The sequence below is a fragment of the Callospermophilus lateralis genome, chromosome 9 (assembly GCF_048772815.1).
Source record: "Callospermophilus lateralis isolate mCalLat2 chromosome 9, mCalLat2.hap1, whole genome shotgun sequence".
NCBI lineage: Eukaryota > Metazoa > Chordata > Mammalia > Rodentia > Sciuridae > Callospermophilus > Callospermophilus lateralis.
Genome location: NC_135313.1, coordinates 58988028 through 59000501, shown reverse-complemented (window position 1 = coordinate 59000501; position 12474 = coordinate 58988028). Strand labels below are relative to the sequence as shown.

At 33.8% G+C, this 12474-nt stretch overlaps 1 protein-coding gene across 3 annotated transcripts in view; it reads right to left on the bottom strand.

The window, feature by feature from the left end:
* Window positions 1-12474, bottom strand: part of Slc25a12 (solute carrier family 25 member 12) — an 84144-nt gene that overhangs the window by 26120 nt on the left and 45550 nt on the right. For all 3 annotated transcript variants that reach the window (XM_076865778.1, XM_076865779.1, XM_076865780.1), the window contains 4 exons: window positions 11217-11355; window positions 10465-10558; window positions 8106-8190; window positions 852-933 (listed from right to left, as the gene is read on the bottom strand). In XM_076865778.1, the coding sequence (XP_076721893.1) occupies window positions 852-933; window positions 8106-8190; window positions 10465-10558; window positions 11217-11355 (400 nt within the window). The remainder of the gene's footprint in view (window positions 1-851; window positions 934-8105; window positions 8191-10464; window positions 10559-11216; window positions 11356-12474) is intronic.

Sequence of the window (12474 nt, the reverse complement as noted above, 5' to 3'; positions counted from 1 at the left end):
ATTAATCTTGGTTATAACCATAATATTGGAAACAAATTTCAACACAATACTATCCCTACATATAGAATTTGATTTTTTAAAAAATAAGGCCATGCTTTAGAATTTGTCAGGAACTGAAATATTTATTACATGAGCCATAGTATTGTATTTTTAACAGTTGAAACCCAAACATGCTTTATGACTTCTAAAACTAAGACTGAAAAAAAAATACTAGTCTCATAAGTTCAGGCTTGTTTTGAAAAATCATAAGCATTTTAATCACACCTTCTAGACTCCTCTCAACAAAGTGACTACACATTTTCTTTGCAGAGTATTAAGCAAAAACAATCTCTTTAAATTTTTGCTGGGAGCAAGGAAGGGAAGGGAGGTTCCTTTTAGCAAATAAAGTGTAAGTCTAGATAGTTTTAAGCCAGTGAAAAAAGAAAGAAAAAAATATAAACATAAAATCAAAAGTGAAATCACTTTGAGAGGTTGTTTTGTTTCATGAGGTTCTGAGTTTATATCACAAATCTTGATTTCCTACCTGCCCCTATGCCATAAATTTGGTCTTATTCTCCATTTTTTTCATACTGGCCTTCACCAGTATAATTAAGGTGAGTATAGCACTGCATCTCAGACTTTCACATCAATACAGACAGAGGTTTTATTCTGAAGACAGACTGGAGCCAGAGGGGCCACAGCCATGTTATGACAAGTCCTCTGATCATAGGTAAAAATAAAGAACACTTCAGAAAGCCCTGCAGTCTTGACCTCTGGGAACAATGAGCTGCACCTTTGCTGATCTGCCCCAGTCTAGTGAGATAATATTACATTAACACAAGCCTGAAACAGCACACAGACATGTCACTCACCTCCAGCAACTGAGCCCAGAGTAAATCTGTAAGCGGACTCGGCAATCTGGAGCCAGACAGGCCTGCCTAACCCAAGAGATTGCTGTAGGGAAGAAGAAAACATGTAAAAAATTTTGGAAAAATGTACAGCAAATGAAAAAAAGCAAGAATTTGTTTATTTCAAGATAAAAAAACAAAAGTAAAAGCAATATGGTTAATGAGGTAACATCTTTGAAAAAAATAAGATATTCATGTAGTCAAAAATGGTAAAAAAATGTTTTTAAAAAATACTTCAAAAGGAAAGAAAGTGAAATGAATCTGAAATAATTTCCTATATACATACATGAATACATCATAGTGAATTCCACCATCATGTACATCCACAAGAATGGAATCCTAATTAGAATATGATATATTCCATGCTTGTATAATTATATCAAAATAAACTCTACTGCCATATATAACTATAAAGAACCAATTAAAAAAAAAGAAAAAGAAAGAGCCCCAGATATAATTACTGGTGCATACAATTATTTATATCATTTGGTTATTAAAATTTCTATATCAAAATAAAGATACTATGTAATAAAAAAAACTATAAAAATTAAAAACTAAAAATAAATACTTCTATTATTAACATTTAAAAAACATATCTAGAGTCTCCGGTAGCAGCCTTGTAGACTCCAGTTAAGCAGTCAGTGAAATTGAGTAAGAATAGATTTATGATCTTATTAAAAATATATATATATCTGGCAAAATACACAGCTTTTTTCCCTCCTATCTGTTTACAAGCCTATTAATGCCTCATTTATTGGCTACTATTGGGGAATACACCATTAATCTCTAGAAGTGAATCTCTTAGGTAAATAAACATTTCAGGGTTTTTTGTTTTTTGTTTTTTTTCTTTTTGGTACCAAGAATTGAAGTCACAGCCCCAGCCCTTTTTGTATTTTATTTAAAGACATGACCTTGCTGAGTTGCTCAGGGCCTTGCTAAGTTGCTGAGGCTGGCTCTGAACTTACAATCCTCCTACCTCAAACTCTGGGATTTTAGGCTTGTGCCAATGTGCCAGGCCACATTTCAAGTTTCAAATGTTTCCCCCTCTAACTTAAAATTTTAAAACTTTCTCAAATGCATAAAAAATTACCTTGATTCCTAAATCAGAATATTGATCATAATCTCTGTAAAGACTACTGTCCTAATCATATTCAATTCTAACAAAATCTATGAAAATAATAAAGGAGAAAATCCTATGTAATTCAGAACACTATTTCACAAGTATCCTATAACATAAAAGACCTGAAATAATTTGTCTATATCAATGTGTCAGTCTTATTCTTTTTCAAAAAATATGTTTTAAATTTGTTAATGAAACTTTATTAATTTATTTACATGTGGTACTGAGAATCAAACCCAGTGCCTCACACATGCTAGGCAAGCCCTTTACCACTAAGCCACAACCCCAGCCCTCAGTCTTATTCTTTAATATTTTATGAAAATAATCTGCTATACTACATAGGAAACAAGGAATAAAATATTTACTTTCTCACAAAGAAAACTCAAAAAATGTTAGCTTGAAATGAGCTTTTTATAAAAGTATAAGGAGCTGTGGATATAGTTCAGTGATAGAGTGCTTACCTAGCATGTTCAATTCTGGGTTTGAATCCCAGCACCATCAACAAATATATAATTCAATGAAAAACCATAATAAAAAGTTCAGATACTCTCTACTATATTATTTATATACACATAAATCTAAGTAATATACATTATAAATTATATAAAATACACATTTTAAACACATACAAAAATAGAAATGATTAAAATGAGAAACTGAAATGTTTTAAAATAATTTTATTTTTCATTTATTAATGCCAAAACGTTTTTGGTAATGCTTTAGCATACTTCATTTAGTTTTTTAAAGTGTGGGGGGTGTTGGGGATTGAATACAGCGTATTACCACTTAACTACATCCTTTTTATTTTATTTAAATTTTGAGACAAAGTCTAAGTTACCCAGGCTGGCCTCCACCTGGCTCTCCTCTTGCTTCCACCTCCAGAGTAGCTGGGATTATAGATGTTCCATACAATGCCCAGATTTCTCAAATGTTGATGGAACATTTTGTATATAGTGAGTCTAACCAACTAATTCTGATACTTTGTTTCAAAGACAAGAATTAAAAACAAACAAAATCCATTCCTTCAAAGCAATGATATTTAACATCACATATAAATTCAACTTAGAATATCCCTAAGTGTCCCTCCAAAATTCATGTATTGAAACCCTAAACCCCTGAGTAAGAGAGATGAAAACTTTGGGAGATAATTAGATCATGAGAGTGAAGACCTCATGATAAGATTTGCACCCTTATAAAAAGAAACAACTAGTGCACATGCAGGCGCGCGCACACACACACACACACACACACACGCGCTCCCTCTCTCTCTCTCTGCCCTCCGCACCCCAGGGCCCCCGCCATAAAGAAGATATAATGAGAACACTGCCATCTGCAAACCAAGAAAACAGTCCTCAACAGGAATTGAACAGAATTAAATGGCAACTTGGACTTCCTAGCCACTACGAAAAATTAACTTTGTTGTCTAAACTACTCAGTCCATATTAGTTAGATTTGGCAGCCCAAACATACCAAGGCAGGCATTTTGCCTTAAATTTAACAACCTTTTAAAATCAATATAGCTGTTATGTTATATATTAAACACACAGCGTATTTGTAACTTAAAAATATGCATATGTCCATGGTAGAGAGCTTGGCAAGTATGTAAAGGGCCCTGGGTTTTATTTCCAGTACAACCCCCCCCCCAAAAAAAAAAACCACATTCATATAAAACTTTTTCTTCCAAAACTCCAAAAATGGAGTTTCTTCAACACAAATTTAGATGAAGAGAAATCTCACTCTCATAGATTTTATTTTCAATCATGTGTTCTCTCAAAAAAATACAAAGTTAAAATTCATAAATAAAAAGGCTATGATCCTAAACAACCACTAATTCCATTATTCATATAAAAGGTTTCTCTTGTATTCAACCACATATATTTTTCTTTTCCCTCTCTTCTTTCAAAGAATGTTTCTATAAACCCTAAAAAATCCTATCAAAACTGAGGGATTATATTGTGCTTTAATTCTTAACTAAAATATCTCAAACCATAAATACCCAAATGCCTTTTGACCAAAATGTCACCTTCATCCCTATTAAATAGCATTTATAAGAAAACATACAGTATATGGTAACCAAGAATTTTTTCTTAAGGCTTAGTTTATTAGTATAACTTATGGTTCACTTACATTCGGTTATGTAAATTAATATAATTAATGCTATAGATTTCGCATCATGAATATTCATAAGCAGAATGCTACTACAGCTGTCATCCCTATTAATGACTATGTACTGAATTTTTAGCATTTAGGCTGAAAGAAAATATTCAGCAATAAGATGATCACCTACTGTGATCAAATGGGCCAAAGGAAAAGGCACTCTTTACCTGAAGGTTACGATTATGATCATGAAGGCTGGTATTTAACAAGGTTAATTAAGTGTTTTTCAAAGCAAAACAAGAGTTGAGAATCTTATATGATTTTTAACTGGCTCCCTAAGCATACATGTATGATAGGGAATAAGACCTCATTTTGAGACCTCATTTATTTAAAGAAAAACTCTTCCTGTTTTTATTAAATGTACCTCATCCTATAAAGGGGGAAAATAAATGAATTAGGACAAGATCATGTCAGTTAACATTGAATCACTAATGCATAATCTCAAAATTGTTACACACTAGTTAACATGAATGCCTTAGAATTTCTTATAAATCTGAAACATGTAAACAGAAGAAAGTTTTCTTCAAGACTGAAAATTCGCTGGGCGTGGTGGCCATGCTTATAATCCCAGCAGTTTGGGAGGCTGAGGCAGGAGGATCACAAGTTCAAAGCCAGCCTCAGCAAAGGCGAGGCTCTAAGCAACTCAGTGAGACCCTGTCTGTAAATAAAATACAAAATAGGGTTGGAGATGTAGCTCAGTGGTGGAGTGCTCCCGAGTTCAATCCCTGGTAACCTCCCCTCCCCCCCCAAAAAACCCTAAAAACACAAGAGACTATTACCTTGGTTGTTTAAGAACTTAGCCATGTTTTTACATTATTCTACTTGAGTCCTATCATGTATTCCTTACAAAGTGTTAAATGCTACAAAGGAGGGTGAATTTTGAATTCTGAAAATAAAATCCATTGACTCACAACTTTTCACAGAATGCAGGAGCTTAAAGGATTCTTGGAAATATTTGAAAAACTTTGTACCAGATCCTAAAGATAGTAAAGGTCAGATTTCACAACAGACATGAATGGACATTCATTTGAATTCTTTTTTTTTTTTTTAATTGGTGCTGGGATTTGAACCAGAGCCTCTGCTGGTTCAAATATCCTCAATCCTTCTTAAAATCATCATAAATCTATTTCTATAAAATTGTGATATTTATTTATGACTTTTATTGCATTTTAATTTCCTGGGTAATTTTATAATAATTTAAATGGGAAAAACATTTAAAATCTTAATTTTTTTTAATATTTATTTTTTAGTTGTAATTGGACCCAACACCTTTATTACACTTGTTTATTTTTGTATGTGGTGCTGATGATCGTGAGCCCAGGGTCTCACACGTGTGAGGCGAGCACTCTACTGCTGAGCCACAACCCCAGCCCTAAAATCTTTTTTTTTTTTTTTTAGATGTAGATGGACACAACACAATGCCTTTATTTTTATGTGGTGCTGAGGATCGAACCTGGGTCCCGTCCGTGCCAGGCAAGAGCTCTACCACTGAGCTACAATCCCAGCCCCAGCCCTAAAATCTTAATTTTTATTTCTTTATACATAAACCTTCAGTAGTAAGACTACCTAATTTATGTGAGATACAAGAGGAAAAACAAAAAATGCAGGCTCTGAGATTCTTCCCATGAGGAACAATGCAAGAATACCCAAGAACTCTACCTGCTCTACAGAGACTCCAGATCCCTATATCATCCCAGGTTTAGGGAAAAGGCAAAGAAGCACCCAACTACCTCTCTAGAGAACCTGAAAAGAAGAAAGCAGTGGTGCTTATTACCTAAGCATCTAAAAAAAACCTTGAAGCCACTCATGTCAGCATTAAAAGCATCAAATCAGCACTGCCACTGAAGGCATCTTGTATCTGCCTTGAAGAAAATACATACTAGGAGCAGGATTTCATCATCTTCCTAAGGACAAAGAATTATAAAGGATACAAAACAAGTTTCAGTTTTGGCTTCTAAGGAAACTGCTGGGAGCAAAAGAGGTGAGTAAAGAGCATGAGCAGCAGAAAAGCCAATGAAGGGCTGGAATTGTGGCTCAGTGGTAGATCGCTCACCCAGCACACACATGAGGGTTCCATCCTCAGCACCACATAAAAAGCAAAGATATTGGGCTGGATTGTAGCTCAGTGGTGGAGCTCTTGCCTCACATGCATGAGGCTGTGGGTTCAATCCTCAGCACCACATAAGAATAAATAAAAATATAGATATTGTGTCCATCTACAACTAAAAATTGTTTTTTAAAAATTAAAGATATCGTAACCATCTACAACTAAAAAATACACATTTTTTTAAAAATAAAAAGTCAATGAAGGAGGAAATGAGTTGAAACTTTTAAACTCAGTTTATATTGTTTTTAATAAGCTAAATGAAATATTCCCCAATTACAAAGATTAGGGACACCTCCAAGGACCGCAATAATAGACATATTACACCATAAAATAGCTCCTTCCAAATAAAGTTTTTTCAAAATCCAAGAGCAAATTTTCACAAATGTATACAAAATATAAAATTGAATACAGAACTCTTTAAATATTTCAATGTCTCAAACTTTTTATAATTTTATAAAATTTTATTTTTTAAAAAAAATCACTGAATTTGAATAAATCCATCTATTTTTAAGAATCTGATAACTCGAGATGGAAATAAATTTTGATGACATCAGAACTTTCTTAGTACAAAAGAAGCTAAACTGTAATGAGCTAAACATTCATTTTAATCTGTAGGAAGCTTTATTATACACCAAGCACACAACTAAAGTATTACCATAAAATGTAGATATAAAAGCTCTTTTTTCCATTTTCAGTTTGCTTCAACTGACCATAAAAGTTCTTATTCATTATATAAAGTGGACATGGAAATCCTAATTTCAGAGGCAGAATATCATTCCATGGAGCTCAAATAAAAGAAAAAATTTTCCACCAAATCTTCCCCAAAGAAACCATACTTAAATGCCTTGATCCCTTACTTACCTATTTGGTGAAGGTGAATCAGGTAAGCCCACCCTGACTACTCATCAATGTGGCAACAATAAAAAAAAGTAGGCATAGGTCTTTTCTTCTTACCTACCTGCTTGCCCCAACTCCTGTCATTCCATTCCTCAGAAACCCTCCCCAACTCCTAGCCTAGGGTGGCACAGCAGTCTCCTAAAGAAGTACAAGGGCCACAGGTCCCATCTGGGCCACAGCAAGGAGATCTCAGGAAGCCAAGGATGGCCCTCCTGACCCTCACCCCCACACCAACCCACAGGATCTTTGGCTACAACTGAAGCTTCCTCTAAGTGCTAAAGAAGTAGAGGTTTCCGTTTAAAACAAGATTTGTTAAAAACTGTTCTATTCTACTCTTCAAGGTCATTTCATGTGTTTTTTTTTTCCCTCACCAAGATAGTTATTTGTAAAATCAGAAGTGGAACTATATTAACTTTATAGGATGCAGAAGCTATTTTTGAATTATCCTTAACATTAAAAACTTGTATTACTAAAAATGTAATAATAGTCAAGGTTTTCTTTCTGGTTCATTAATTAGGTACATTTCCTTTTTTCTTATTGTAATCTATAAGGCATGATTCCAGTAAGTGATTAATTTGAGAAATGTTTTGTACTTTAAAAACCCTATAAAATAACAGTTTAATGGTACAAAATGAACCTAACACCAATCTTTAAAGATGACTAGACAAATGAAGTGAAAAGAATGCTAATTCTAATGGAAAGCAGCCCGATCCCATCTATGTTTGAATTCTTATTTTCTTTACCTCAAAAAGTTGAAAGAACAAAACAAAAACATAAACATAATAATGCCATAAAAATATTCTGTAAGGATGAGAGTAATAGTTAAATAAAGGTAATCTTTAAGTAAAATCCTCTTATAGAAAGCTTTAAATTTTCACAGCAATCTGAAGCTTTAGGTTTGTCATGTACATATTATTTCAGTACAGACTATTTCTACCTGTCTCTGAAGTTCTGCCAGGTTGAAAGGCAAGGCCCCCTCAGCCAATGGGGCTATTCTCTCAATATCTGCTAAGGTCAAGCGCCTTAAGAGAAAAGGGAAAGAAAGGATTATTAGACAGTGACACACTGCTCACAACAAGTGAATCTTTCCTTAAAAACAAAACAAAATTATTTCCCTATTCACACAGATCAGATAACTCTTGTGAGGAAAAAAAAAATTCTTCAGACTTTGTTTATAAGAATAAGCTATAGACTTCAGAGAAATAATGTTGGACTGTATTAATGATAGATATTAACAGTGGGGCTGGGGATGTGGCTCAAACAGTAGCGCGCTCGACTGGCATGCGTGCGACCCAGGTTCGATCCTCAGCACCACATACAAACAAAGATGTTGTGTCCGCCGAAAACTAAAAAGTAAATATTAAAAAAAAAATTCTAAAAAGAAAAGATATTAACAGTGAAGAAATAATTCTTGCCAGAAGCAAAGTATAAACATTGACAGCACGTGCATATGCAATACATCCCTCTCAGTATATCTATTAATGAATAGGTGCAAAGTATCCTGGAAGAAAATTTAGATGCAAAACTGATAAATATTGGTTGCCTTTAAAGAAGGGCACAAGGGTAAGAGAGAGACTTTTTTTGTTGTTTTTTTTAATAGTACATTCTTTTAGATCCTTTGAATTTTGAACCATAAATGCATTATTATTCCCAAAATCTACTTTAAAATATGTATATTTCATAAACTAGCTAAAAAGACACTTTAGATCTAGTTCTGAGAAATACTTTGGGAAAGCATTTAATATCATGATGGACAATCAGAACCTCTGTCTAAAAATGTGAATTACAGATGAATGAGACAAGGCCTGATATTTCATGTCAATCACCAAAGACAGCTAATACATATATTTAACACCATCTTCTCCAGTACAACAATTCATTAGGAAGCATAACACAATAAATAAATCACCTATTATATATTGACCTTCCATTAGTCTTGAGCTCTAGGGTTAGAGTCCATTTTTCAGATACCGTTATACTTAACTATTAGAAGAGACTAAAAAAATTCAAATTTTTAAAAAATAGTTTTTATTAGAGTTTTATAGTTATACAGAATAGTTAGGTTCATCCCAACAAACTCATACATGCTTGGAAACTGATTTCAGTTCATGGTCCCCATCCTTTTCCCTCCCCTTTCACAATCTCCTTTCTCTATTCTACTAGAATTACTTTTGCTAGTCTATTAATTTGTATTTCATTGGTTCTTTATGCTATCCTACTCTTCTCTCCCCCTTTCCTTTGTTTTACTCTATATTCCGCATATGAGAGAGAACAATTTCTGTAAGTTCCCTTTCCACAGGTTTGCTGGGTACCATGGAGTTTTTCAGGGCTGGGGTTATGGCTCAGTAGCAGAGCACTTGCCTGGCCCATGTGAGGCACTGGGTTCAGTCCTCAGCACCACATAAAGATATAGAAAGAAAGAACATAAAGGATTGTGTCCATCTACAACTAAAAAAAATTTTTTTAAAGAGTTTTTCTTTCCTATTTTCATAAGACTTTGCAAAGTAAATACCCTCAATGTGCTTTGGGTTTTTAAAATTTATAAAACATCTGATTTTGGTGCTATGATAATAATGTCAAGGTATATTTCAAGAAAATGATACTCTCCAACACAAAATTTATTCAAAATGGTATATACTGTTCAGTAAAATGACCATTTACACCATTTGAGGTTACAAACTCCTCCATATACTTCAGCTTATTTTCATAAATATACACACTTAGGAAAATTCCACAAATCTCTTGAAATTCATAATACTTTCAGAGAGCCAAGTTTAAATCAATCTTTTTCTTCCTTCTCCTTTCTATTCTTTCCCCTTTTCTCTCATTTTTTCCTTTCCCAATTTTCCTCTCTCATGCCCCTCAATCCTTTACTCCCTTCTCTCATCTCTCCTGTTCCATCTCTTCCTCCCCTTTCCATCCCTTTTCATCGTTTCTTCTCCTCACTGTTCTCTCTTCTTTTACCTTCCTCCACTTCCCTTGACCTTTTCTCTTCTTTTTCCTCCTCTATTTCTCATATCTGTGTGTTTCTTTTCCTTAGAATTTATATACTAAATAAAATATTGTTAAAATGAACTGAAAACAGGGCTGGGACTCAGTGGTATAGTGCTCGCCTGGCATGTGAGAGGCACTGGATTTGATCTTCAGCACCACATAAAAATAAAATAAAGGTATTATGTCCATCTACAACTAAAAATACATATTAAAAAATGAACTGAAAACAAACTACTATTTCACATTTTAAAAGAACTGCCCTATAGTAAATACCATGAAGAATTACTGGAATAGTTACTAACCCTGAAGCATTATATAAGTCTGCAAGCTGGTATAGAATATCAATTTCTAGTGGAGTGACTTGTCCATAGCGTATGGCACTCTGGGCAAATTCCTCTGAAACAGAAAGAAAAAAACTATTAAAATCTTGACATACTCTCCATATATAACAAATTTCTATCTTAACCAACTATAATAATCTGAACACTAAAGGAATTTTAGTACTATTTTAAAAGTCTAAAACTGAAATATTTGAATTCAACTACATAAGAATAACTATGTGTTTCTGAAGGCCAGTAAAAGATGAAATGTTAAGAGAATGAAACAGCAAAAACAGATAAATTAACTTTAATAATAAAATAATCTCTTTAGAATCCTCTCTTTCATCTTGTTTATCCAGTTTGGTCTCCAGAGTTACAAGATAAAAGAAGAGGCTGTTCTCCAGTCACCCAAAACATCCTATTACAATACACCAAGAAGAGTAGGCTTACTCATCTTTCTGTGGCAACTTCTTCCTATAACAAAAAAGCGGCTGCCACAGTGCCAATGACCTATTTGACAGATTGGGCCAAGGTTCTTTTCAAAACCGTCAAAGCCACTTTTCAGGATTCCATTAAATCCACCTGGATTTCTGAAGCAAAAGTGAAGCATATGCATACATGGTAACACACTTGTCTAGATCTGGCTTTAGTATGGTGAACTTAGATCACTCTCTTGCCTAGATGATGAAAAGTAAAAAAATGCTGAGATTCAAGTCGATATTTTTAAATCTTACCCTTTGTGACCTCAATATCTTTCCTTGTGCCAGCTAAAGTGCTATATATCTTACGAACAAGTTCCATGTTATTCAGTAAGGAGTTAAATGCATTGAAGTAGGAGAAGCTAACTTGATGTGAGATACTTCCTCCAGCAGCCTAGGAAATAACACAAAAAATTTTATAAACAAAAACAAGAAGTGTGTTTTGGGCACCGAATTTTTCTCAAAGAAAATCCAAGGGGTCTTTGTCATTAAATTGATCAACAAATAGTACAGAAATACAAGGAATGTATCGTACTGAAACACTCAGTGCATTTCATGCCCTCAGAGAAGTCTACGTAATGTAGGTTTTAAGGAAGAAAGCACCATCTGGAAGTTGGACTTCATGGTTCTACCTATAAGGTCAGAAACAACAAAAACAATTATCACAGATCAATAATAATGGTTATTTAAACAGAATTTCAAGACCTTTGACTATAAAACTCCTGCTAGTCCTGAATAAATATCAATGTACAAGAAACAGCATTTAAACTCGTTTTTATTTCCTCCACACACATACACAAAAACTATATGATAACTTTAATTTTTTTTGTAACCCAGCAACTTTAAATTTTAAGACAACTTCAATATATCAACTTTCCTAAAAAAATTTAAGACCACTGTAGTAATTGAGATCCTTAACAGTCTGTGCTGGTCTCTGAATCTATAGCACAAAAGGTACACTACCCAAAATATCAAAAAACGTACAGAAAAATCTGGTGAGAATTTAAGTGCTATTATTCCTTCAGTGAAAGAAATAAAAGAAACTCCCTCATGCTGCAATAGGGAGCAAGGTAGCCTTCATCACCTCTGCATTGTGAGGAAGTAATTTCTCCCTCTGCCCTCCACTTGGACAAAAACTCAGAAGAGCCTAGTTTCCAAGTCAGAAGTCAGAGTAAGCCACATGATTGAAAACATTCTCTATTAAAAACTCAAAGAACCATGGGAAAAAAAAAACCACTTATTTAGAGTCATAACAAATTTTTAAAAACCTCAAAGAAATGCTTATGGAAATACCAATGTAACAAAACTTAATCACAAAAGCCTATTATGAACAGTCTAGTAATGGTGAACAAATCACTCTCAACACCCCTCACATACCCAAATTAGATTATACTTGTATTAGCCTGAATTTGTATACCAGTGACTCAAAAGCAGGATTCAAATTTTTTAACATATTCCTCTAAGGACTAGAAATGTCCTTTGGTAAACTGAGGCCATAATATTCACCTAACCC